The 25624-nt window shown below is 54.5% G+C and overlaps 12 protein-coding genes across 12 annotated transcripts; 6 read left to right on the top strand and 6 right to left on the bottom strand.

Moving 5' to 3' along the window:
* Nucleotides 1-303: 303 nt before the first annotated feature.
* On the bottom strand, nt 304-2068 carry BO97DRAFT_365122 (ATG3/ATG10 family protein). The gene is made up of 2 exons (XM_025692566.1): nt 1217-2068; nt 304-1117 (listed from the first exon to the last, which is right to left on the bottom strand). Exons 1-2 carry the CDS (start codon nt 1795-1797, stop codon nt 580-582), a joined length of 1119 nt encoding a protein of 372 aa, XP_025553388.1. The 5' UTR covers nt 1798-2068; the 3' UTR covers nt 304-579.
* Nucleotides 2069-2326: 258 nt separating this feature from the next.
* Nucleotides 2327-3690, bottom strand: BO97DRAFT_365121 (putative cyclin). Its single transcript, XM_025692565.1, has 2 exons — nt 3325-3690; nt 2327-3217 (listed from the first exon to the last, which is right to left on the bottom strand). Exons 1-2 carry the CDS (start codon nt 3583-3585, stop codon nt 2573-2575), a joined length of 906 nt encoding a protein of 301 aa, XP_025553387.1. The 5' UTR covers nt 3586-3690; the 3' UTR covers nt 2327-2572.
* A 157-nt stretch (nt 3691-3847) lies between these two features.
* On the bottom strand, nt 3848-6039 carry BO97DRAFT_465854 (rhamnogalacturonase A precursor; the record flags this gene model as incomplete). The annotated part of the gene is made up of 4 exons (XM_025699561.1): nt 3848-4122; nt 4584-4759; nt 4818-5047; nt 5098-6039. 4 exons carry the CDS (start codon nt 6037-6039, stop codon nt 4034-4036), a joined length of 1437 nt encoding a protein of 478 aa, XP_025553386.1. The 3' UTR covers nt 3848-4033.
* A 715-nt stretch (nt 6040-6754) lies between these two features.
* On the top strand, nt 6755-9125 carry BO97DRAFT_469120 (alpha/beta-hydrolase; the record flags this gene model as incomplete). Its single annotated transcript, XM_025699814.1, has 11 exons — nt 6755-6813; nt 6989-7062; nt 7129-7326; nt 7392-7508; nt 7558-7641; nt 7704-7754; nt 7795-7877; nt 7961-8153; nt 8209-8447; nt 8529-8928; nt 8965-9125. The coding sequence occupies 11 exons, from the start codon at nt 6755-6757 to the stop codon at nt 9015-9017; spliced, it is 1551 nt and encodes a 516-aa protein (XP_025553385.1). The 3' UTR covers nt 9018-9125.
* A 1090-nt stretch (nt 9126-10215) lies between these two features.
* Nucleotides 10216-12225, top strand: BO97DRAFT_280688 (uncharacterized protein). The gene has a single exon (XM_025691067.1). The coding sequence runs from the start codon at nt 10577-10579 to the stop codon at nt 12116-12118; it is 1542 nt and encodes a 513-aa protein (XP_025553384.1). The 5' UTR covers nt 10216-10576; the 3' UTR covers nt 12119-12225.
* Nucleotides 12226-12704: 479 nt separating this feature from the next.
* Nucleotides 12705-14586, top strand: BO97DRAFT_280642 (translocon subunit SEC61). The gene is made up of 5 exons (XM_025691066.1): nt 12705-12820; nt 12908-13008; nt 13068-13235; nt 13297-14372; nt 14437-14586. Exons 1-5 carry the CDS (start codon nt 12811-12813, stop codon nt 14516-14518), a joined length of 1437 nt encoding a protein of 478 aa, XP_025553383.1. The 5' UTR covers nt 12705-12810; the 3' UTR covers nt 14519-14586.
* Nucleotides 14587-15049: 463 nt separating this feature from the next.
* BO97DRAFT_441714 (bifunctional ornithine acetyltransferase/N-acetylglutamate synthase) lies at nt 15050-16966 on the bottom strand. The gene is made up of 3 exons (XM_025698198.1): nt 16819-16966; nt 16136-16639; nt 15050-16069 (listed from the first exon to the last, which is right to left on the bottom strand). Exons 2-3 carry the CDS (start codon nt 16624-16626, stop codon nt 15148-15150), a joined length of 1413 nt encoding a protein of 470 aa, XP_025553382.1. The 5' UTR covers nt 16627-16639; nt 16819-16966; the 3' UTR covers nt 15050-15147.
* A 344-nt stretch (nt 16967-17310) lies between these two features.
* On the top strand, nt 17311-19023 carry BO97DRAFT_476608 (origin recognition complex subunit 2; the record flags this gene model as incomplete). The annotated part of the gene is made up of 1 exon (XM_025700492.1): nt 17311-19023. The coding sequence occupies one exon, from the start codon at nt 17311-17313 to the stop codon at nt 19021-19023; it is 1713 nt and encodes a 570-aa protein (XP_025553381.1).
* Nucleotides 19024-19172: 149 nt separating this feature from the next.
* On the bottom strand, nt 19173-20425 carry BO97DRAFT_404226 (uncharacterized protein). The gene is made up of 2 exons (XM_025694921.1): nt 19648-20425; nt 19173-19528 (listed from the first exon to the last, which is right to left on the bottom strand). The coding sequence occupies exons 1-2, from the start codon at nt 19999-20001 to the stop codon at nt 19376-19378; spliced, it is 507 nt and encodes a 168-aa protein (XP_025553380.1). The 5' UTR covers nt 20002-20425; the 3' UTR covers nt 19173-19375.
* A 645-nt stretch (nt 20426-21070) lies between these two features.
* BO97DRAFT_404225 (pyridoxal 5'-phosphate synthase subunit PdxS) lies at nt 21071-22353 on the top strand. Its single transcript, XM_025694920.1, has 3 exons — nt 21071-21221; nt 21278-21460; nt 21538-22353. Exons 1-3 carry the CDS (start codon nt 21117-21119, stop codon nt 22165-22167), a joined length of 918 nt encoding a protein of 305 aa, XP_025553379.1. The 5' UTR covers nt 21071-21116; the 3' UTR covers nt 22168-22353.
* Nucleotides 22354-22944: 591 nt separating this feature from the next.
* BO97DRAFT_404223 (seipin co-factor family protein) lies at nt 22945-23855 on the top strand. Its single transcript, XM_025694919.1, has one exon. The coding sequence runs from the start codon at nt 23064-23066 to the stop codon at nt 23637-23639; it is 576 nt and encodes a 191-aa protein (XP_025553378.1). The 5' UTR covers nt 22945-23063; the 3' UTR covers nt 23640-23855.
* BO97DRAFT_404222 (uncharacterized protein) lies at nt 23803-25602 on the bottom strand. Its single transcript, XM_025694918.1, has one exon. It carries the CDS (start codon nt 25131-25133, stop codon nt 23919-23921), a length of 1215 nt encoding a protein of 404 aa, XP_025553377.1. The 5' UTR covers nt 25134-25602; the 3' UTR covers nt 23803-23918.
* Between the last annotated feature and the right edge of the window lie 22 nt (nt 25603-25624).

Below are 25624 nucleotides of genomic sequence, written 5' to 3'. Positions count from 1 at the left end.
CATATGCATCCCTCACATTCTTTATTTATTTTTTTTCAATCTGTGAACTCTATTTCGGTCGAACTCTTCAATTCTGTTGTGGATGGTATGACTACTTTGTCTTATATGGTTTAATGACTTTGATGTTTTCATGGCGACACCTTTTCATGTCGAGTATTGTTTGATGGTAGTTCTAGATTTATTGATGGAATTGATTCGTTAATCGTTATTATTCTCGTGTTGTAAATTCCTAGGTCCCCAATCCTGGTTTTTTTGTGGCTAGTTAGCGTTAGCTTCGCTACGCAAGTCATAGAATTCTGTTATAGGCTCCGAAATGTAAATGTGCAAAAGACCAAGTGTCATGTTCGAACTGAAGCAAAGAGGCAGGCCAAGCAACGCAACGCAACGCAACGCAATCCTTGCTTATCAAATGGATAGATAGCATACTCAGCATCACTACTCAATTAATCCATCACCGAAAGTTGTACTTTCCCGAAAAAAACAGACCCTGTCAACGAAAGCGCCAAGTCCGAATGAACTCCCCAAGCCAGCAAGAACTTCAAATTCAACCGAACAAAATTTAGGGCGGTGGAAGGATGTTCAAACCCCCATGGTAAAATCATGCTCAATCCCCGGCGTAACACTAGCAATGAACTTCAAAAACACAACCAGATACTGATCCACCCGGATAGCGAACTGCTCTTCATCGTCATCCTCTTCCTCGTCGTGCTCATGTTGCAGGACCTCCCATTCATCCCCGTGACTGTGTCTGTCATGGACCGAGAGACCCCGGACGTCGTCCGCTAGGCCCTCCACATTTTTTTGCTGGTGCTGTTGTGCAGCAGCAGCAGCGCGCAGTTTCTCACGCCGGATCTTCAGCGCGGCGTCGGCGCGATCCAGCAGCGTCTTCATGACGGAGGCGTGCCGGCACGGATGCACTGTCGCCATCTTCACGTTCCCGTCGAACCAGGGGAAATCTTCCAGCGTGACGGTCTTATCCTTGTAGTCGCCGACGATGTCTTCCATCATGAGCGGGGGCGGGAGCGGTTCCGACGGTGATAGGTAGCCGGACAAGTAGAGGCGCGGGGTGCGGTAGAAGTTGGAGTACGTGATGTAGAGGTTATAGGTTCTTGTTGGTCTTTTTTAATTTTTTTTTCGCGCGATGAGTTAGCTGGGCTGACTTGCGTGACCCCAAGGGGAGGGGTAGGTAGGTAGGTATGTATGTATGTATACGTACTGAGAAATCCCACTATCTCCCGACCCTCCACCAACCGGCTCGCGGATTATCGCCTCTTCGTCGTCGTCCTCGTCCTCCATGTCCGGGATCTCCTCTTCGTCTTCCCCCTGGTCTGCCACGTTCCCGGCCTCGTCCACCGTGCGTATATCCCCGATACGCCCCCCGGTGTTGCTGCTGGTATGCGATGTTTGGGTGTGGGTTTGGGTTTGGGAGGCACCACCGGTCGCTAACCATCCATCATCGTCGTGATCCCCCGGCGATTCCCCGTCCGGTCCGAAGAGCATGTCCCGCACGATCTCGTCTTCCCGCCCCGCGTCCCCGGCGAAATCATCGTTCAGCCGTCGGTGGCATGGTACCCCCCTCGTCACTAGGAATTGTTTGCCCGCTGGGAGGTACGAGACCCGTTTGCCCGGCGACGAGGCGTCCGCCCACGACCATGACGGGAACTTGTACACTAGGTAGTCGCCCGCGAGAATGAATTCCTCCGGCGTGATTTGGCCGGTTGTTCGGAAGGTTGACGTGCGTGAGATCGGCGCGAGCCGGTCGCGCCAGGTGCTTAGTGTTGAGTGCAGGATGTTCATTCTGGGGTTTGGGGGTGGTGGGTTGAGTTGAGTTGAGGGGTTGGAGGTGGGTGAGGGGGTCAGAGTGACGAGTTGAGGTAGGCGGGGTTGGGATGGGGTTGGGTCTGGTGCTTGATGGTTTGTAGTGTTGTAGGTTGCTGGGGTGGATTTAATTCTGGTGTCTTGCTTCTCTTGTTAGCTTGTTCAAACTGTCAGATGGAGTTCGTTGTAGATAGCAAGAGTATGTCGAGTTGGCGGTGAAGGGAAGTTCAGGTGTAAGGCGATAAATGAGGGGGTGACGTTTATCGACTGACTGACTGTTACTTACTGTACTGCCGGCCGGCTGTGATTCGGGCTGCGGCACGCGGGGCTTATCATGTGGCTGATGAACTGTTGCTTGTTGCACCCTGCACGTGAGTGAGTCTTATGGAATTCATCATATGGGTAATGATACAACTACTCTTTCGTCATAGATTTATATACTCATAGTAATTATACTAGGTCTGGCTGCTGGCTGTCCTCTGGCGCTACTCGGATACCAATTCCGTATCGCCTGTCTTCCGGGTCTATCGCAGCGCTCGGCGATAAGGAAATGCCCCCTCAGCTTCAGTTGAGTTGAAAGACCTCCAACTGGGTGAGGACCTCATGGACATCATGTTCGTGGTATGCCGGACCCCAGTAGCCAGACCGATGTCCGTCCGTCAGCCTGTCGGTCTGAGTCTTCGAGACGCAGCTGCCCGTGTCTGTCCGTCTCTCAAAATAGGTAGAATGCCCAATGCACACTATCAAAGCAACCTCACTCCCCCTCAGTCCCCCTCCGTTCAATCTCACTCTCCACCTCCTCGACCGTCATCGGCACGCTCCTGCCCTTCCATTTGTCGAACTCCGCCTGCGCAAACCCCTCCATACTCCGCATACCCACGACCAAGAACCCCAACTCCTCTCGATCGACATCAAACACCTCCCACCACTCACTATCAACCAGCTTAACGCCCTCCTCCCGCGCAGCGAGATAGATCGCCGCGACCGCCAGCGCATTCGGCTGGTGCGTCACGCACAGCAGCTGCGGCGACAAGAGCGCCGAGTTCAGATGCCCGAACACGCGCTTCGCCACGCCCGGCGCCGTCACCCCCAGCGTCTGCAGGTACGTCAGCGACACCGTGTGCGGGAGCGCGACGTGCGTGTTGAACCCCAGCGTGCGCAGGATGATCGCCTCCGTGCGCATCAGCACCAGCCGCTGCGCTTGGTACTGGCCCTCCGTGAGCACGTAGCTCTCTGGGTTCGGCGGTGGGTCTGTGGCTCTGACTGGGGTCGGGTTGATGCACCACAAAGGTGACGCTTCTTTCGAGAGGAGGAAGCCGTAGACGTTCAGGACGGACCGCGGGGACGTCGGTTGGAACGAGAGCTTGGCTGTTAGGTAGAGTGCGGCGGCGGAGACGTCCTATGTATATGATTGCAGCGTTAGCTTTGTGATTCCGTTCCTGGACTGGTAGAGTTGGGCTGGGTGCTGTGCTGGGACTTTGAAGAAAAGTAACCCCGTAAACCGACCTTCACATTGTAGATCCGGAGACTGCCTCCTTCGGATCCAATCCAGAACCGCGTGAAGGTCACAATCGCTTGCGCGATGATGTCTTGGGATAGCCGGAGTAATACCCCGGCGGCTTGGGTGAGAAGGGCCCCGGCGAAGCGGATTGAGGCTTCGAGGTCGGGCGCGACGCCGTCGATAGCAGAGGACGAGTTGGAGAGCTGTTCGGGCGTTGCGAGCGCATTGCTGAGAAATTTGAGCCCGCTTGAGGCTGGGGTGGCCATATTGTGCTGTTGCTGAGATTATATGAGTATAGAAGTGGAAATAAAGTTGTAGCCGGGCAGTTGGTCAGTACAACTTGGAATTAACGTGTTGGATCAAAAGCTGTTCCTCTGCTCTTGCACCGATCAAGCTGTTGGATCGGGGAGATTGCTCGGGCAGAATAGCTCCTCTCTCACCGCCTTGGCTATTGCTTATGTAACTTCAGTTCTGGTTGAATGACCTCATCGCCGAAGTATGGAAATGCTTCATCTTTATCGTCGGTATGCTTGGTGGGCATGGATGAGGGAATATGTGTATATCAAAATCAGTAGCCCCTGTTAGTTTGTGTATGTTTTCTTTTCATTGACATAACTTGATATAGGCAGGGATCTCGTAGGTGGTGTCGGTTATGCCTATGGTTCGACGCAGTGAATGCCTTTATTACAAGCAGATTTCATCCATTGGGGGCATTTATGATCGAATAACGCAGTTGAATCTGTACCGGCAGTGGAATCCTTTGGGTAGAATAGCAATAGTATAGTCTCCTCCCTTTTTCCTCACTTGAATAATAGTATAAGTCGCATTGCGGAGCTGAGTTGTCATTTTATATAACTTCGCTCGGCGAGGATCCGGATTCCCTGGATTCACACCAAGTTGAAGGGAAGCATTGCCCATAGATATTAAGACACTAAAGCAATTATGCTACCTCGGCAAGAGTGGCAGGATACCTTACAAACCAACTATCGTACACCAGAAAATGTGTTCCTCATTTCACGGCCTTTGGGTCGAGCGCTCTACATGTGAGGGCTGTTTCGATGGCTCCCCTTGTGTAAATGATAAGCCTTGTGGTTATGTGGCTCAGTTCCAGATTCAGGCCACCGGTCATCTTGCGAACAAGGGCTCTTCCCCCCCTTGCCAGATACATCAGTGGTTTGTCTGGGGGCAGCCGAGCGCGGGCTTTGCTGGCTGACGGCCACCCCTGTGCTGGATGGGTATGCCGACGAGCTTGACGCAAACGTACTAGATGCGTGCACAGAAGAGCTTGCTCCTTCAATACCACCGGGCCCGCTGAGGTGCAAAAGGGTAGAGTATGGAGATTGGCCAGGATAGAAGCTTGTTGGCATAGGAGGAATGGTATATGACGTATTGGCCAGCATCTGGGTGGTAATGTCATCTGCCATCCAGACTGTGAAATAGCTTCTTTATAATAGAGAGACAGTTAGTGTAATCAACTGGAATGCAGAGACCATCTTACCCCATAGATGTCACCGTTTGGTGTGCGGTATAGCCTGTTGCAGCACTGGTAGGAGTCGTTCCATCCATGCACGCCCCCTTGCCATAGGCGTTCTCGCATTTGTAGACTACATAGTCATCTTCGCTGAACAAATTGACATTCTCGAGACTGATATCCGTGCAAGGTACCTCGGATCCACACTGCAGTCGAATGGCAGGACGCGCATTGTCCTGGCTGTATCCATGCCAGTTCTGTGAAGGATTAGCATCCGGCTCCGCAATGCCTTAGAAAGTAACATTACCTTGAAGGTGAGGTTGGTGACTTCCACGCCAGCTCCATCGTGAGCTGAACCCCAGCTAGAATCGATGGACAACGGATAGACGCCTCCGCGGACTGTGATCGTGTCCCAAATGATATTCCTGACCGTGCCACTACCACCGTTGTACTTGATAAAGCATGGATCCGCATCGTTGGCATAGATATGACGATAATAGATATCGTGAATGTCGGTCCCTGTGGATAGGGAGCCAATCGCCATTCCCCCGCTAAGGTTGCAATAAATGCTCTCAATCAGAAAGTTGGACGAGGGGTTCTTGACCGTCACGCATTCATCCCCGTTGGTCGCCTCGACATCGTGAATCCACATGTTCTCTCCCCAAACATCAATTGCGTCAGTGCCTCCAAGAATGGTAGGCCCACGCATGATGATGTTGTAGATCTCGCCGTTGCTGACCGTGTCCAGTGTGAGATAGTAGGAAGGCGAATCGACGAGTGCGAAACCATGAACAGAGAAGTTACTCATCTCCTTGAAGCGCATCAGACGCGGACCGTACTCATCCTGGGCCAGGTACTCGTTACCATTGCCCTGGATAGCGCCTCGGGAATTGCCCGAGAAGAATTCAAAGTCCTTGCAGTTGCGGAAGGCAAACATCGTACTGCCTGCGGCCCCGGTGCGATGGACTACCCCGTCTAGTTGCACGGCCGACGAGATGCCATCTTTGAGCAGTGGAAAAGTCGCCATGGAGAAGTTGCCAGCTGGGATGTACACCAGTCCACCCTTGGCGCAGTCACCCCAGGCTGATGACAGGGCCGGCCCGATATCCGTGCCATTGTTGGGGAAGCCACCGTAGTCGACGATGTTGCAGACTTTATAAGTAGCCTTCGAGGAGTAAGAAGTTGTCGGACCGACAGCGCCAGACAATTGCGCGGCGGCTGGGAGCGCGAGGAGTAGAACTGCCCACATGTTGTCCCTTTTCAATGCGCTTGCATGAATTCATGGTCGGTCGGCAAAGAAGAGCGATCTATGAACATGAAATACTCAACTACCCTGATTACCCTTACTCCAAGTGACGAACGAACAGCATGCCGAGTTTGTAACCGATTCGTGGCCCCGTAAGATAATCGCTATCAATGTTTCGGATTGAGTTACCACGCGCTTCGCTTAGATCGCAGACGAATCCAGTGACAGATCTGGCAAGATCGACACCCTTTGCTGTCACAGCCCCTTATAGTATTCCCACATGGCAACGGTGGGTTGAGTTAGCGTGAGCTATTGGATCCGGCGTCTGAAGGGGGCTGGCACACCGAGCCTTTGACATGATACCGGCCGAGCCTGAGGATTGTTGAGATTACCAGTTGCGGCGAATCAACATGATGAAGAATTCGTCGTCGTTGGCGGACCCGGTTGTGGACACATTCGGCATATATTTTCAACGAGATCCGGCATTTGTCACAGTTTACCAGAACGTGAAAAGATCAATAATATGTTCGTAAAAACTCCAAATTCTGAAAGTAAGAGTCAAGGTTGTAGACTTGAATGCCCTGATCAACACCGCATATTGTCGGCTGTCGAATAGAATGGAGAAAGATACCCAAAGCGGCCCATCGCCCATGCTGCCAGGTTGACAGTCAGCGCCAGCACTAGTAAATTGAACAAACACCCACCAAAGCACGATATGATGTATCATCATGCAAGAAATCTGACCTTGGATCTTGATATCTTGATATTGCTGCTGATGTTAGTGCGTATAAAACTCTGAACTCTGCTATCCCACTCATCGCAGAAAGAGCCATGACCAATCTTAAGAACAATCTTCTTGTTGGCGTGATTGCTGTGGCGATAAGTCTCATCACAGCATATTAATACCAGTATCATCATATCATCTTTGCAAGAGTCAGATCCCCAGTTCTAGTGTGCTCGACTCTCCACCAACGGTCATAGAGACTGCTTATGAAATCAAATACATCGGTAGTCGCACCGACGGGGGTGAGCACTTTCGAAATATTTTCTACGCCGAAGAGCCAATCGGTCAATGATGATTTGCACCTCCAGTCCCGGTAAACCCGGCCAAAGGGTCTGTTACCGGTGCCACTCAACCCGGTGCATGGTGCCCTCAAGGCATGGGGGTTTTACTACCCTTCACTAGCCGGGTGGATAATGTCAGCGAGAATTGCCTGAGTTTGCGGATCGCTCGGTCTTCCGGAGTGAAGAGACATGCGAGACTCCCAGTTGCAGTCTGGTTACATGGAGGTTGGTCTTGCCCTCCCGAGGGATAGGGGGCGAAGCTGTTCCTAACAGCATCCCTTCCCATGTAGGGGGTCATGCGCTGGGTTCGGCTTCAGATATACTATACAATCCGGATGGTCTAGTAAGGGGGGCTGCTGCCGCTAGAAAGCCGCTGATCTATGTTGGCATCAATTACCGACTAGGATGTAAGCGCTGTTTTGCTCGTCGCAAGTTCGCGGTCACTGATTCATCTAGTGTTTGGCTTCGCCACGAGCAAGGCAATGGTTAATACCAAGCAGACGAACGCAGGACTGCGTGACCAACGGGCTGCTTTGCAGTGTACGTTCAGTGTTTTTGTCACTGTGCTCCGTGAGGAATTCGAAGGTTGAATCATCGAAGAGGGGTCCGCGATCATATCGAGGCTTTCGGCGGCGACTCCAATAGAGGTATTAGTTTTCATAGTGCTTGCCCAGGTACACAACCATTGAAAAGTCTATCTAATGACTGCTATCGGACAGAGTGTGGGAAATAGTGACATAGGCTTACAATTGACATCATTCAACAGCTCCCGGGGCGTTCCCTTCCAACAGGCGATGTTGTTGATCTCAAACCTTTGGATGACAATAATTATGCACTCACACCGACACTCATAACATAGATGATGTCCGGCACACCGAAAATCAACTTCAACAGCGACCCTGGATTAGTCACGAATAACACTGCCGCCATAGCAAGACAAGTGGGATGCATCAGGGACAATGATGGCCAGTCCCTTGAGACCCTAGAATGCCTTCGGAGTGTCCCAGCCGCCATATTAACAAGTATATCCGTCAATGTATCCCGATCAGCACGTCCGCCATTCGGCGAAGGATATTTCTACCTGACTATCGACTATAATTTCTCAAGACCGGCCATCTGAGCTAGTACGTACCGGTAAAGTCGTTAAGGGGATCCCTATAGTGGCATCATGGGTGACCAATGATGGCGCTTGGTACGCATCTCCGCAGACATCTACAGATGAAGACGTCCTAGGTAGTTTCGAGCGTTGGGTGTGCGGCCTTTCCGAATCAATGAAAGAGAAGCTCTTGCAGTTGTATCCAGTGGAGGAGTTCGGCCATATGGTTCGGCAAGACTATGACGATGAAGTTTCACCGCAATACTATCGTGCCGCGCAGATGAATCGAGATATCTGGTTTACCTGCCCCGTCTTGGATTGTACTTGACAGTATGCTCGGAACGGAGCTTCGAAGGCATCACAGGTCTGGCTGTACGAGCACAATGCAACAAGGTTCGCGCCCGTATATGAAGCAATGGGAGTACCCATGTGGCGAGTGACACATCTCAGCGATATTCCATATGTATTCAATAATCCGCACCTCGAGGGTGGCGCAGATAAATCATTGGGTAAGCTGGCGCTGAGTGAGACTGTTAGTAAAGCGATTATTGAGTTTGTGCACGGAGGTAGCCCAGCAGCAGAGGGCATTGGCGTGCAGAAGTGGTCATCTGCATCTCCTGCTAGACATGAAGGACAGCGATCCAGCGAGAGCGCCAATAGGCTGTCGATTCAAATCTTTGGAGGCTCTTCGAATTCGTCAGAAGTAACGATTGGTAGGGACGAGGATGTCGGTGTGATGACAGCAGTACAGCCAGCATTAGCTTGAGAAAGATTGTTTGATCGGTGCGACTTCACCAACGGTCCTCAAATGAGAGAGTAATCTGGAGTTTGAGACTGACCAGCAATTATTCTGGCTTTTGTGAATTGAGTTCTCAGAATGGCACAGTGCTCTTTTCAAGACAATACACCATTCGTATCGCCTCCTGTACTCCTCTGGCGTTTGGTCTCGTAGTAGAGGAAATATGCAAGGATCTCCGAGAAAACATGTGATCCTCCTCGCCTCAGGCAGAAGTCTATTCATTACTGCTCGCAGCGGAAGGAGGCTTACACCTCCAGGCTTAACCTTTCCCATGGTTCGCATCTTGAGTCCCAACCTCATTCCAAGGTACGATTTACAATCTACCTCTATATTCTCCGAGAGCTGGCCAGTCATGTCCTCCTTGAGCGGTGCAGGTACCGTGAGGTACTCCTGACAGTTGACATGTGAAGCGACCCTTTGCGCATGATCACCTCCTTTCCTGTACGTCGCGCAGGTAATATCCCTACCCCGAGATTACTTTAATCCTTCATCAGGGGTTGCGGATTCATTTCGGACTAAAGTCCGCATGAAACGGGGACCCCATGAATCCAGACCTTTCACGTCAGACCTCGGGGGCTGAGAAAAAGGGGTTGACTTTCAAGTGCTTGTGCTGTTGCGTTGATGGTGGCGTCAATAATTTTACCAGCCTATTCAGTCGTCACAGAAACCATCGAGTTCTGATCACGACCGCGGATGACGTCGTTGAGTGGAAGCAGTGTGATGTGGACTCTTTGGACTGTGGATATGTATCTCGCCCGATCATTAATCTTCACTCTTCCACAGGCCAATGGAACTGCCCTGACAACGACGATAACAACGGCCCATTACACAGCCTGTCACTGCGTGATCGACTCTGATTGCTTTATGACTCGCTAGCTTGTCGCCGTTTGCCTCATTATGATAGTGGGGGAATCTAAGCAGTTCCCAGTTCAGCCACCGTAATTTTTCTGGTTGGCTGGTTGGGTTCAGAGTTGCTAAGAATATACACCCAACCTCGCAATGTTTTGCGCCGTCTGGATGTAAACAGCTGCTTTGGCCTCTCAGCAATTGAGCGTCTTTCCGAACATCGCACTAACGCAGTCCGCTCCTCAAGCTCAATGATATTGATCCATTGACTACTGTATAACGTGCAGGATCCTTAGCACCGGTCGCTGACAGGGGCACGTGCGGGTTGCCCACTATCGATATCGCCCGGCGGCCGATTCCATCATCCTGAATAAACATCTCCCTCAATCGCGCCCCTTCTTCCAAAAACACACTGCCCTTGCCTTACCGACATTTTCGAGACTTGTTTCATTGTCCCTGCTACCCGTCGTCAGTCCCTCACATTCGCGCCTGTCATACACCGCGTCAAGCTCAAAAGAGGCCGCAACGGGAAAAGAGACAGTTTCGGGAGCTACTCGTTTCATTGCCCCTTTTGCTTCTTAGCTGACTATTGAGTGCGGCATACGTGACCGTGCATTGGAGCGGATAACATATCGACGTGGCATTCCAGTCCGTGTCCAAGTGGTGCGACAGATTACATCCCTTCATCATTCCAGGTCCCCATCCCTTCTTACCACCCAGTCAAGTTCTCAGTCATGATCCAAGACGTCGAACACCCGTCATCTACAGCCACGCCTGCTGTTGACAGCCTGAAACTCTCGTCGACCGCAATGGCCCCGATCAGAACTGAGGAGGGATCCTGCCCGACTGATGATGCTGCTGTTCGACCGTCCCACCTGAACATCCCTGTAACCTTATTAGCACAGAGCTCGGATACCGTATCTCCACTACCGACAAAACAATATCCCTCGCACCCGTCCCTCCACCGTCGGTCAAACACCGAAATTATACAGCGGCACGCCCCTCTCCCCTCTCGAAAGCTTTTCTCCGACCAGTCAAAAACATACGAAGACCTCGACAGCGCGAATCACCGTCCCAACCCCCCGACCGAGAACACAACTCGCCGAAGACTCGAAGAGGGTGCGAAACGCCTGTCAGGCTGGTTTCAAGGAAGGTCGCAGCCCGCGAATCTGGGAGTGGGATATCAGTCCGACGAACCGGACGACGAAGAGGACGCCATGGAGCGACGAGGTGCTCGGGAACCGTACGTAATGCCAACCGCCCCGACCGGCCTCACCAGCCGGGCACAGAAGCGGATGACGGCTCCTTCGCCCTTGAAGCAGGTCACTTCGTCGAATCCGTTCTCTTTCTTCGGCTTGAAGCGCCAAGGAGAAGCCAGGCTTGAGCTTCCGGAACCCGCGCACGACGAGTTCTTGAACCTCGACATCAACGCTGCTCTGTTTCCTCCTGGGTTCAGTAACCTAGAAGGCCGGGATGCTTTCGACGCACTACGAAGCAACGCAGACACCATACTAAGACGACTACAAGCAGCATATAAGCAGCGGACGTTTGCTTTGCACGAAGTCTTGGCCGATAAGAGTGAAAAACAGGAGGAACTCGAGATAACGCGAACCCGTATAGGCAACCTGAAGATCCAGCTGGATGGCATGGCCGAGAAGGTTATTCAGCAGGAGAAAGCCATGAAGGCCATGGCAGAAGAATTGGAGCAGGAAAGGCAGTTGCGTCGCAGGGAGGAAGAGGCGTGTCGCCGCAGTGTGATGCTTATCAGATCTAGTGACGATGATGATAGCACTTCAGATCTCGCCGCGGAACTTCAAACACCTAAGCGAAGCATGAAACGGGCCAGTAATGGTACGTTCACGAGCGACTCCGGGTTTGACTCGGGAGATGAAAGTCTTGCGGAGAGTGTCTTTTCCCGTCGCGAAGTGCTCGAGTCACCGGCTTCAACCGTCGCGCCATCCCCCAATATCTCTCAGGTTACCTTGTCGACTCCTACATCAGCGCCTGTGAAGTCAAGCCCGAAGAAAGAGCTCAAGCCTGCCTCGGCCCCGCAAACACGTCAATCTACGTACGATCGGGTCATCAAGGGTCTCACGCCTAAGGGAATCACCAGCTCCTGGAATAATTCCTCGAAGTGCAACATTTGCCATGGCGTACCTTCCTCCGAAGCTTGGAGTGTGCTGGGTATTCTCAAGGAAGAGAATAGAGGCCTAAAGGAGCGCCTTGGGGAGCTGGAGAATGTGATAGATGACTGTTTATGCTTGGTTGGTCCCTGACACTGTGTCTTATCACAACGCGATCCTTGGGGGTGAACTTCTGCAAGTCCGGAACATTCTCAGCGAACAGGAGCAGGAAGCTGTACAAGAACAACATATGTGAGTATGTACAAGAAGAGACGAAGCTGTTTGCTCGTCCCTTGATTTTGGGAGGATTGAGGGGCTACTATATGTACTATGATACCTTTGCAACTGCAACTGCCACTGCGAGGTCTACACAATACCCTGTGTTAGAAGATAGATTACGAATTTCATATATTCCGAATACACGGATTTCCGAAAGAGACAATTGCATAATATCAGTAACGAGAGAACCCCGCGAAAATGCTGGCGAAGTACATCGTGGCTGGACCCTGATGAGGTAAAACGGCCGCAAGTCGAAATGGAGAAGTGGTGCAGTGGTGGAAGCGACCAAGTGGCCTCAACCGGGTTAGCGTGGCTGGAGAGTGAAAGTGGCCAGCGAGGCGACTCTTCCTCCATCACTCCCGCTCCCCGAACCTCATCATTGCTTCCTCTCTCTTTCCCTTCCTTCTCGCCCCCCCATCCTTTCCCTTCTCACTCCTCCTCTTCTCTTCTTCTTTTTGTACTTTCCCTCCATTCCTTCAGCTGGTACTCGCCTCCAGCTTCTCTTTCTTTTTTCACTTTCTCTTGGACAGTCTTAGCCCAGCAATTGCGGGAGAAAGACAGTCACAATGAGCGGACGTGAGTTGCACGCGATCGCATCCGTCTTCGCGACAGCGGTCTATTACTTATCTCAATGGATCAAGGCTTGCTGACTCTTGTTTTAAGTTCGGTTTCTCGATCTCATCAAGCCCTTCACGCCCCTCCTCCCGGAGGTGGCAGCTCCCGAGACCAAGGTGCCCTTCAACCAGAAGTTGATGTGGACTGGTGTATGTGACACATTTCAAGATATTGTTGAGAATGCTCGAGCTGATTGATGGCCTTACAGCTCACCCTGCTTATCTTCCTTGTCATGAGCCAAATGCCCCTGTACGGTATTGTCTCCTCTGACACTTCCGACCCTCTTTACTGGCTTCGTATGATGTTGGCCAGTAACCGTGGTACTCTGATGGAGTTGGGTATCACCCCTATCATCTCCTCCGGCATGGTCTTCCAGGTATGCTCAATTCAACTGCGCGATTGAACAAGACTCGCATGCTTACAAAGTGGTTATGTAGCTTCTCGCTGGTACCCACCTCATCGATGTCAACCTTGACCTCAAGACCGACCGTGAGCTGTACCAGACTGCTCAGAAGCTTTTCGCTATCATTCTGTCCTTCGGCCAGGCCTGTGTGTACGTGCTCACTGGTCTCTACGGCCAGCCCAGCGACCTCGGTGCTGGTATCTGCGTTCTCTTGATCGTTCAGCTTGTCGTTGCTGGTCTGGTTGTTATCCTCCTGGATGAGCTTCTCCAGAAGGGATACGGTCTCGGAAGCGGTATCTCTCTGTTCATTGCGACCAACATCTGCGAGTCCATTGTCTGGAAGGCGTTCTCCCCCACGACCATCAACACTGGCCGTGGCCCCGAGTTCGAGGGTGCTATCATTGCTCTCTTCCACCTTCTGTTGACCTGGTCCGACAAGCAGCGTGCTCTGCGCGAGGCTTTCTACCGCCAGAACCTCCCCAACATCATGAACTTACTGGCTACTCTCCTGGTTTTCGCCGCTGTCATCTATCTCCAGGGCTTCCGCGTTGAGATCCCCGTCAAGTCTTCCCGCCAGCGTGGAATGCGTGGATCCTACCCCGTCCGCCTCTTCTACACCTCCAACATGCCCATCATGCTGCAGTCCGCTCTGTGCTCCAACATCTTCCTGATCAGCCAGATGCTCTACTCTCGCTTCTCTGACAACCTCCTCGTGAGACTTCTCGGAGTCTGGGAGCCCCGTGACGGAACTGCTCAGCTCCACGCCTCCTCTGGTATCGCCTACTACATGTCTCCTCCCTTGAACTTCAAGGACGCTCTTCTCGACCCCATCCACACCGCTGTCTACATCACCTTTATGCTCGTCGCCTGCGCTCTCTTCTCCAAGACCTGGATTGAGGTTTCCGGCTCCGCTCCCCGTGACGTCGCCAAGCAGCTCAAGGACCAGGGTCTTGTGATGGCTGGTCACCGTGAGCAGAGCATGTACAAGGAGCTCAAGCGTGTCATTCCTACCGCTGCTGCCTTCGGTGGTGCTTGTATTGGTGCCCTGTCCGTTGCCTCTGACCTCCTCGGTGCTCTTGGCAGCGGTACCGGTATCCTTCTTGCCGTGACGTAAGTTTCCTGGCAACTTTTTTTTCGCCTCCTTTTTTAAATGGCATAGCTGACCCACCTCTAGGATCATCTACGGATACTTCGAGATTGCCGCCCGTGAGGGCGACATCGGCGCAGGCCTCCGCGGCCTCGTCCCCGGTAACTAAGCAAGGGAGGCTTAGGGACATTTCTTTCTGATGAAACATGAGAAGAGGGATTGTGGGTTTTATGTTTTTATATCTTCCATCTTTTTTATTTTCTCCAGGTAGTGTGTGGCTGTGTGCTTTGAAAATCTGGATGGTTTAAACTTCTTGATGAATGTATGGACTAGTCACCTTATTTTTCTTTTGGAAGAAGGCGCGAGAGAGGCATTGCTCTCTGCGGGAGAAAGAGAAAGGGCGGAGGAAAGTCACAGCTGTATATAGCACTACCTGATCTGTAACCATATTTGTTGAAAAGACCTGAAAATTGTATTTGAAGGGCATTTGACCATCTGGGTTGTTGCTCGGATAGACGTCAACCAATTGATTTTTCTTTTGGGGTAAACCATAATGCCGAATCACAAGACAACGCTTCCCATGCGATCTGGGATTCTACTCACGCTGTTGACGATTGAGGTGCGGTAGAAGTGAGTTGTGAAAATATACGAATGAACAAGGACCATCGATCATAGTGTATTAGATAGTAACGCATATGCAATCCAGACCAATCTATTTCGCTTTGTTCTTCACGCACACATCGCTTCAAATCACCAATGTTATTGCTCATGTAATGGATGGATGGATGGATGGATGGATCAAGTCCGGTAATCGCCATTGATGGTGACATACTCATGACTGAAGTCGCAGAACCAGTAGACGGCCTCCTCGCCGCCGCGGCCCTTGTCGCCGAGGTCACCGCCGCCAAGATCGACGACGATCTCGAGGTCCTCCTCCTGCAGGATGACAGCGGCGCGGTCCTCGTCGACCTGCTCGGGCTCGCCGTTAACGAGCAGCTTAAGCTCGGGGCTACCGTCAAGCGGGCGGAAGCTGACGCTGGTACGCTCAGGTACGACGACGCCGTCACGCACACCCTGGGCGTAGCCGACGGCACAAAGGATACGACCCCAGTTAGCATCGCGGCCGTACAGGGCGGTCTTGACGAGCGGGGAGCGCGCGATCGTGCTGGCGATCAGCTTGGCCGAATCGTAGTCGGGCGAGTTCTGCACGCGCACCGTCACGAACTTGGTCGCGCCCTCGCCGTCGCGCACCACCAGCTGTGACAGCGACTGCGTGAACCCCGTCAGCACCCGCTGCATCGCTGTGTAGTCGTCCGACGCCGACGGGTGCGTGATCGCCGCCCCGCCTCCTGCCCCGTTCGCCAGGATCGCGATCGTGTCGTTCGTGCTCGTGTCCCCGTCCACACTGATCGCGTTGAACGATCGCGAGACCGCGTGCTTGAGGAGCGCGGACAGTGCTGGTGCGGTGATCGGTGCGTCTGTGCAGAGAACTCCCAGTAGTGTTGCCATGTTCGGGTGGATCATACCCGCACCCTTCGTCATACCTGCTAGGTGGTACGTGCGCCCTGGTGATGACGGGAGCGTGAATGTTGTGGAGAGCAGCTTCGGGAAGGTGTCTGTTGTGCAGATTGCGCGTGCCGTGCTGAGCCATGCCTCGTGCGTGGACGAGAGCGTCGAGTGTGCCGTTGGGATCTGGGAGAGGATCTTGGAGATCGGGAGGCTGCGGTTGGAGGTGGTGGGTTAGTATGAGTCCACGGGGGTTGTGGCGGTTCATAGGGGAGCATACCGCTGTCCGATGACTCCCGTGCTCATGACCAGTGTGCTGGGCTCCTCGCCGCTCAGCCCGTTGCATTCGTCCACCTTGGCTCCCATGTTGATGGCATCTTCCAGCCCGCCTTTGCCCGTCACTGCGTTGGCGCACCCGGAGTTGATCACCACGGACCGGATGCCCTGGCCTTGGCGGGTCTGCAAGATGTTACGGCTGACCTGGACAGGAGCGGCTTGGAACTTGTTGGTGGTGAAGACCGCGGCCGCGGCACAGGGTGTCTCGGAGGAGATCAGGGCTAGATCGGGGAATTTGGTGTTGGAGGCCTTCACACCGACGTGGGTCCCCGAGACGGAGAAGCCCTTGGGATACGTGCCGGACGAAGGGATGTACTTCTGCTTGGAGGCGGGGATGGCCATGTCGAGTGGTGCGGAATAATGGCGCACCTGGCCCTTCACCATACGGGTGAAGGTAGCCATGGTGGTGGCCGCGGATTGAGCAGGGATAGCCATTGGGCTTCCTAGGCTTTAAATTGGAGGTTAGCAAGGAACTTCCAGCTCAGCGGGTCGAGGGAGAAAGCGATTGATATAATGGTGGGAATGTAGGACCCAAGATGCGTGGCCTGGGAGATTGGGTATATATACGGAGGACTTGCAGTAGACAGCCACGAAGTGACTCAGAGGAATCGAAAACAAATTACTCACTGGCTTATCAGGAGCTTCCAGCTAGCTCCTGCTTAGGCAAAGCAGACGTGCGAGACCACTGCCAAGCAACCACGACGAGACTTGTCAAGCAAAATGAAGACAAAGCTCTCTCTCAGTCCTCGGTCTGGCACTCTGCGCGACTTACTTGTATCGGCGAGCGGATGAGAGCACAGGCCGGTCCCGCAGTGATGCGATGGGCGGCGAGGAAATGCCGCTTCCGATATCGCGGAGTCGGAGAAACCCTCGGCCCTATCAGTCGTGTTCGAGACGCGCCCAAGCAAAAGCCACGAGGAGTGGCTCTACGGTAGAACATTCCTCTATCCGAGTAAGAAAGCTGCGCTGCTTGCTGCTTATCCCCAAAGCTCCCCTTGCGTCATTGTGTTTAGTGTCCTTTATTTTTAGCCAAATCTGGGGGATCGCTTTGTGTTGTGTCTGAATGGTATTTCTTCTCCGTCCCGTTTCCCGCTCTCTTTCCCTGACAAAGTAACTAAAATGAAACGCAAGCAACCAGATTCGGACGAACCGCGTCCTGTCTCGACGCCCAAGAGGCCGAGGACCACAAATACAACTACCAATGGCTCCGTGAACGGGCAGGTAGACCGGGAGAAAACTCCTGAAGGGACCCCGGCGAAGAAACTCAAGTCGACCCCGAAGAAGCCCACCGCGGAAACCCCAGCTGCCCTCAAAGCCTCGGGGTTGAAAACTCCTACGCACAAGAACAAGGCGAAGGCCCTATTCTCGACGCCTACGAAGCAAACCGCTGCGCCTGCGACCCCGTCCAAAGCTCGAAACGCCGACCGGTCCGCAAAAAAGAAGAGCGCTCGCCTGCTGCTGGAACAAGACGAGGATGAGATCTGGGATGGAGGCGATCGTCTAGCGGAGGAGATCCTGCAAGAAGACAACGACACAGCTCCTCTGGAGCCAACAGCAGCACCAACTGAAGATGGAGTGGTACAATCGGTCGAAGCAGGGTCGGAGGAGCCAGCAGCCGGGGATGCAGCGGCGCCCACGCCCAAACGTCGAGCCGGACGACCGAAGGGCGCAAAGAACAAACGCTCGCCCACGCCGGAAGGCGAGCTCCCGGCGCACGAGCGCTACTTCTTCCAGAACCGGGCCGGACCCCCTCGGACGTCGAACAGCAACCTCAACAAGGTGAACCTCTTGACGCACGAGGAGTACTTCGAGAAGATGGCGCAGTGGGTGGATCCGTTCCGGGAGGAGAAGGAGTTGCTGCTGGACCTACACTGCCGGTCGTTCCCGCAATGGGACTTCGAGTTCGATCAGGGGTTTAATATCTGCCTGTACGGGTACGGATCCAAGCGGCGTTTGCTGCAGGAGTTCGCCGACTGGCAGTACCGGCAACACGAGGCCGTCTCCGCCTCGCCGTCCGTAGTAATCGTCAACGGCCACACGCCGGGCGTGTCGATCCGCTCGATATTCGCGACGATAGTCACCGCGGTGCTGGGCGCCGACATCCCATCGAAGATGGGCTCGCAGCCGCAAGAGGTTCTGGAACTGCTGCAGTCCAGCCTCAACGCGCGCGGCCCCGAACACCCCCCGATTACCGTGCTCATCAACAGTATCGACGCGCCCTCGCTCCGGCGCGCCGCCAACCAAGCCCTCCTCGCGCGCCTGGCCGCCACTCCGAAGATCAACCTCCTCGCGACGGCCGACACGCCCAACGTGCTGCTGATGTGGGACCTCAACCTGCGCGACCAATTCAACTTCGTCTTCCACGACTGCACAACCTTCGCGCCGTTCGACCCGGAACTCGACGTCGTCGAGGAAGTCAGCGCCCTACTCGGCCGCAAGGGCCAGCGCGTTGGTGGCAAGGAAGGCGTTGAGTTCGTCCTGAAGAGTCTGCCCGAGAACGCCCGCAACCTATACCAGCTGCTGCTGACGGAGCTCCTCTCCATGACGGACGAGAACCACCTGTCGGACGATGAGATGGGCCCCGGGGAAGCCGGCAATGGCGGCGGCGGCTCCCGCGGCGAGGAAGCCGGCATCGAGTTCCGCGCCCTCTACCAGAAGGCCGCCGAGGAGTTCATCGCCAGCTCCGAGATGATGTTCCGGACTTTACTCAAGGAGTTCCACGATCACCAGATGATCACCTCGCGCATCGATGCCAGCGGCATGGAGATTCTGGGAGTGCCCTTGGCGCGCGAGGAGATGGAAGGCGTCTTGGAGGATTTGGTTCTGGCTTAAGCTGTGGTCCTCCTTTCTGCCGTCCTTGCAATTTGGCTCGTCGGTTGCTACTGCTGCTGCTGCTGCTGTCCTTGGCTTAAGACGAGCGAGCATATGGGGATCGGATTGGATTGCCTCCCTGCATGTGCAAAGAAACTCAAATATGATACCCTGTATAACACCAGAACAAAGAACACATACTCTGTATAATCGATATTGGCTTTGGGAGAACACCGCTTATATTCGCGGCGGCGTTGACTGTCCAGCACCATCATCTTGTATTCTACATTAAGCGCGCAGTAAAGTACCATTCGTACTGTACACTATCATCACAGTCGATATCACCATGACCATCACCACACCCCATGAAAACTCAGAACTGCGCAAAAGCAGCCAACCCCATCGTAGCCCCGAAACTCAACTTAAACGGGATATGCTTGGACACGGCCCCCTGCAAATCCACCCGCTTCACGTATCGCTGTAAGGTGTTGATAGGGAGGATGTTGTACCCCTTCGCCGCGGCCCACTGTGTCAGACAATTAGTGTTAGCAATTTGCAGGTATATCACCAGTGACCAGGGGCGAGTTCTCCCACCCCAATCAGAGGTTTCTATAGTTCATCAAGAAGGTGCAAGGGCCCACATACCTCAACAGCCACGATACCCATCCCGATCAACACGACCAGCACCCGCGAGAACGCCCGCAGCCCCACGCCCACCACCAGCCCCAGCACGCTCCCCAGACTGACCTGCCGCATGTTCGACGCCGTCAGGATCGGCCCCGTGGTCCCCTGTTTCAGGAGCGATGGGTCGGATGAGTTGATGGTCCAGCCGGCGTCGGGGGAGGCGTGCGACTCTGGGCGGGAGTACGGGGCTGAGTATTGGCATTGCATTGGGGCGGCGCGGAGGGGGGAGAGCGGGTGCAGGGTCAGGCTGAGGCCCAGGCCTAGGCCGGTACCTAGGAGGGTGGTTGTTGTGCGGGAGAGGAGGAAGGATGTCATCGTTGAACTTCGTTTGGTTCGTTCGCGGCTTTGCTGGTAATCTGTTATGGGGTTGTATGCTTGATTGCTTGGCGAAACGGTGAGGGTTTCCGTTGGCTGGGTTTATGAGGGTTGGGAGGTTGTATGGTGGTAGGAATTGCAATTGTTAAACAGGCTTGGTGAGGTTGGGAAGAGATATGCTATCGAGGAGAGGGAGGAAGTGTTGGAGTTGGGATGCGGAGGGAGCGCGGGCTGACGTCACTGGGGTTGACTCGGGTGTCGTTGCTGTTCAGAACTCCTAGGAGATGAACTTCGGTCTCTGCTTGAAGACGAGTAGATCCTCTTGTGTGCTGGTTGGATGCGTCATGATTGGTTGTTGTTCTCTACACTATGTCGCATCTTTGGTCTGTAGTCTCCATGTATAGATCCTCTTTCAAAGTGAGTGGCCAACGGCTTCGAAGTGCTACTGGCAATCTAGACCCCGGCATTATTAATGCCTTAAGGCAAACCAGGTTTTCGTATTACCAAGGCATACTGGGTGATAACGTGAAGTGGCGTATTGGGTACGCTGGGATACAGTACAGCACAGCCGCTGCCAAAGCCCGCGGAAAGCTAATCGCGCGTTGTTCCGACGTTCCGGGACTAGTCGGGATTCCCACCAGCCATGGATCGGGCATGTCAACGGAGGGCTCAGAGGCACGGCGACACGGTGAATGGCTCGTGGTCCGTCCTGCCAATGACGGCGAGAGAATATTGGATCAGTTGAACCAGTAAGACCGGTTGGACCCAACTCAAAGAACCGGGCCCCCGCCGGCGGGGGAGAAAAAGAACGAGGGGTAATGTCGGACTGTCCTGTCATTGGTGTAGAAGACCCTGGTTTCCCAAGGTTTCTAAGGTACTGCCACTGCAGAGTCCACACTGTACGCTCGCTCTCCGGCGGGCGAAGCTGAGATAATCAGTTCATCCTCGTTGACTCACAGGCACTCCAGACTCTCTCTGTCCTTCTCTTTCTCCTTTCTTTCATATTTAAGTCTTCCCCAAGGTGGCATAGTCCTTTTCTTCTTTCTTCTGTACATTACCCATTTTCTCTTCTCTCCTGCAGCAATTTGCTAAGCTCACCTCCAATTCCTCTCACAATGGCTGCTCAACAGAACGGTGCTACCGACAGCTTCACTGTCAAGGCCGGTTTGGCCCAGATGTTGAAGGGTGGCGTGATCATGGACGTTGTCAATGCCGAGCAGGTATGATTTTCTTCGTTGATGTGAACCATCCGTGAATGCTAACACGTTTTGTCAAGGCTCGCATTGCCGAAGAGGCTGGTGCCGCCGCTGTCATGGCGCTCGAGCGTGTCCCCGCCGACATCAGAGCACAGGGTGGAGTGGCGCGCATGTCCGACCCGGGCATGATCAAGCAGATCATGGAGGCCGTCACCATTCCTGTGATGGCGAAGGCTCGTATTGGCCACTTTGTCGAGTGCCAGGTATGAGCAACCCCGCATCCATTTTTTGTGTCTGTGACCCTCGTTCTCGCAAGCTGACCTTTCTCTCCTCTTTCTAGATCCTCGAAGCCATTGGCGTCGACTACATCGACGAGTCCGAGGTCCTCACCCCCGCCGACGAAGTCTACCACGTTACCAAACACGGCTTCAAGGTGCCCTTCGTCTGCGGATGCCGCAACCTGGGCGAGGCCCTCCGCCGGATCGCCGAGGGCGCCGCCATGATCCGCACCAAGGGTGAGGCCGGTACCGGGGACGTGGTGGAGGCCGTGAAGCACATGCGCACCGTCAACGCCGACATTGCGCGTGCCCGCGCGATCCTCCAATCGTCCGCCGACCCCGAGCCCGAGCTCCGTGCCTATGCCCGCCAGCTGGAGGTTCCGTACGAGCTCCTGCGCGAGACCGCCGAGAAGGGCCGTCTCCCCGTGGTCAACTTCGCCGCCGGTGGCGTGGCCACGCCCGCCGATGCCGCGCTCATGATGCAGCTGGGCTGCGACGGTGTCTTCGTCGGCTCCGGAATCTTCAAGTCCGGTGATGCGAAGAAGCGCGCCAAGGCTATCGTGCAGGCTGTGACTCATTACAAGGACCCCAAGGTTCTGGCTGAGGTCAGCGAGGGTCTGGGCGAGGCTATGGTCGGTATCAATGTCTCGCACATGGCCGAGGCTGACAAGCTGGCTAAGCGGGGCTGGTAGGGGGATGTGGAAGTGGAAGTGTAATTGTATGTCCTGTTTATTTCTACCATCGCGCGGGCGTTTTGAGAGAGATCCAAAAAGTTGGGACAGCAGGCCGGCACTTCTTGCATTAGATGTTCTTTTTCATTTTCCCCCTGCATAATGATTGTACATTTGATCCATACGAGCAATGAGCCCATTTCCTAGACAAATCAGTTTCTTGGCTGTCCACGATTCCACGTAGGAAGCTTTCTCGGTGAGGGAATTAAACTGCGAAAGGAAGTGGAGTCCCTTCCAGTAGTTTCCCAGCCTAGGCCCCAATCTTAGGTGAAGGTGAATGAATGGGTCCATAGCCTATCCACGCAGCTGCGGCAAATCCCTCAGGGTTGCTCTCCCCTCCCCTCTTCCACTGTGCATTTCGCCTCCCTGGAGCAACAGGCAACAGGTGACAAGCGCAACTCGTATAGAATGGCTCAAATCTGGCAAATGATCCAAACCAGGGCTTAACATGCCAAAGATCTCAGAGATGGACGACTCTGCTTCTCGAATCTCGTTGAAAGGGACGGTTCCCTGATCGCCCGAACCTTAACATAATGCGGTGGTTTTGCCGTTTTATTACAGGTGTACACTCCGTGACGGATCATGTGATCCTGGAGAAGGAACGATGTACGCTGCGTGACGGTATTACAGATACGGTCGATCACTGGGTGCCGGCGTTTGGCAGTAGTTCCCGTTAGTGCAGGTCCGGTCCGTTGTTTGTTTTGGCTCAATCTACTTCTGAGGTTGTTCGGAGCTGAGGTATGTTGCTGCTGCTATGCAACTTCTAACTCCTGGAGAGATCTGTTACGGTTAAAGCTAGTTTCTTTGAATCTGACCATCCATCTAGAACCCCCAAGGGTTAGGAAAGAACGGAAACAATGGCCATCCCAGAGATCGACCCCATGATCCCCTCGCAATTCGCCTCCGCCGATGCAATTCCATCACCATCACCCCCACTCCAACCAGAAGAAGAAGAAGAACCACGCAACGACACCCACGCCGACAATCAAGCCCTCAAAGCCCATCACATCCTCAAACCTGAAAGCAACCGCAGCGCATCCCCCCACAAAGTCCACCACCATGCCGAACATCCAGCAGGCGGCTACACAACAACCAACGGCAACACCACAACCAACGGCAACATGCTCAACCGCATCACGCAGCTCACCACGCAGCACCCCCTCCTCTCCACGCTACTTCTCGCGCAACTGATTTGCTCCGGTGTGCCTGTGGCCTTGTTTCTCGGCGGCGTGGTCGTCTCCGCTGGCGTGGCGGCCGCGATTTTCGCTGCGCTGGCTATGTTGGTGCTTGGGCCGGTCTTGGTGGTTACGGTTGTGTTGGGGTTGGGGCTTTGGGGTTGGGGCTGGGTTTTGTTTTGGGGTGGGAGGATCGCGATGAGGGTTTTCCGCGGGGAGGAGTTGGGAGTTGCGCTTGGAGTGGGGGTTCGAGGGTGAGGTCTTGGGGTTGAGTGGATTTGGGGTGGGTAGGATGGGTAAAGCTGAGGTTGGGTCGGGTGCTCTGTATCTTTATTCATTGTATGGGTTCTGCTTGGTGGGTAGCAGGGTCAAGGTCAAGGTCAAGGTCAAGGTCATGGGGCGTTAAACAAGGGTAAAGTGTATGGAATTGTATGTTCTACATTGTCGGGGTATATTAATTCTGCTAGCTGACTGGCTGGCTGGCTGGTGGATGGTTCAAATAATGCAGTGCAGACTCAGACTCACACTTCCCAAAATCTAGCTTCGCTGCTTCTCTTGCGTCTCCGCCCATTTCACCCACCGCCGGATGCAATCGTCCACCCGCTTCAACGAGCTCTTCTCCGCCGTCACCTCGAACCACTCCTTATGCTCCTTGCCGCAGTCCGGGCACTTGCCCATGTCGCGCACCCGCACGTCGCCCAGCTCCAGGTGGATCAGCCGCTCCACGCGGTGCACGTACGGCACCTTCCGGCCCGGCTCGAGCGCGGCGTTGTCGTGCGCGTCGCCGCCGCCGAACCGCGACGGCGACGGCGACACGTGTGGCGTCGACGGCGTGTAGGGGTAGTACCGGATCAGCGTGAGGTGGTGGCTGCACTGGCGCGACCACTCGTTCAGCCGCCGCTGGACGTTGTTCGCCCGTCCAATCTTCAGGCGGATCGTGCCCGGGCTGGTGCCGCTGGGCGCGGATGCCAGCGCGCGGAGATCCCGCGCCTTGCCGATCGCGTCGCTGACCCGGCGCTCGCGGCCCGGCGCAGACTTCCCCGGTGGCAGCAGCGAGCTGGCTACTTCGGCTGGTGGGGGTCCGCGAGTGCCATCTCCATCCGCGGTGGTGGGCGTCACCCAGAACATGTAGATATAGCCGGGTTCGTCGGCCTCGGAGATCGGCTTTTCGAGCTCGGCTGCCAGCGTCGACGTCGTCTCCGGGCTCAGGTTCGGTGGGATCCACGAGTCCGGGATCCCGGACGACGAGGACGAGTAGTTGTGTGCTGTTTGCGGGGACGGCCGCGTCGGGATCTGGTTCGGGGAGAGCAGGTTGGCTTGAGGCACGGCCGCTGGTCGCGACGGCGGCCTGCCGCTGCTGACAGGTCGCGGCGGCCGGATGTCTTCCTCCTCGATCACCTCGAAGCAGCAGCAGATGGTCCGTTTCTTCTGTCGCTTCTGTGGCTTGTTGGGCCGCGGGCGCCATTTTTCGGACCCCGCCGGCGCCTCGTTGATGTTGAGCACCCCTAATCGGTCCAGCAGGGTGTCGATGCTCGTTCGGGGCTTGTTGGGGTTGAAGGATGGCGTGCTGGTCCCCGGGGAATCCGCCGCCACGGCCTGGTCCTTATGCTGCCAGCAATACCGGTCCGCTGGATCGGCGAGCGCCCGCCGGCATGGTCGTCCACTGTTGGTCAGCCCCTGACATGTTGTATTGGGGTCTAGGGAGTCTGTGCGGCCGAGAAGTGCTTCGGGGGTATTGGCGATGACAGGCATGGCAGGAAAATGGTCAGGTGCTGCTGAGCGAGGACGCGCCGGAAATCTCGCAACTTCTTATGTTGTCCCATGCCCCAGGCGCGAGATCCACCATCGCGTCTAAGCCGAAACACGAGGCTGTGAAGCACTGACCAAGCCCACAGAAAGGGGAACTCAGAGGCTGTCGCAGGCCATGACGTCGCCCCATTGGATGATGATCATCCCTAGCACCCAAATCAGAACGCCTGCATGTTTGCGTTGCAAATCTTGAGCCTGATGCATTGCGCAGGCGGGGGAGGTTGGAGATGGACCGATTGGAGATTCTGGCGGACAACAAATCACCAGTTGGTGAACTGCAACTGGCTTGCCGGAATGAGAAGACGCATACCCATAGCAATGAGGGTCGAGGCCTAAAAATAGGAAGTCGCTTGCCCACTGCTGAACAGATCAGGTACTCGCTTGTTTATCCGGTCCTCAAGTTTAAGTGCTGTCGAGTGTTGGACGCACCGCCT

This window comes from Aspergillus homomorphus (genome assembly GCF_003184865.1).
Source record: "Aspergillus homomorphus CBS 101889 unplaced genomic scaffold BO97scaffold_9, whole genome shotgun sequence".
NCBI lineage: Eukaryota > Fungi > Ascomycota > Eurotiomycetes > Eurotiales > Aspergillaceae > Aspergillus > Aspergillus homomorphus.
The sequence above is the reverse complement of the archived record's forward strand: the minus strand, read 5'-3'. Positions and strand labels throughout refer to the sequence as shown.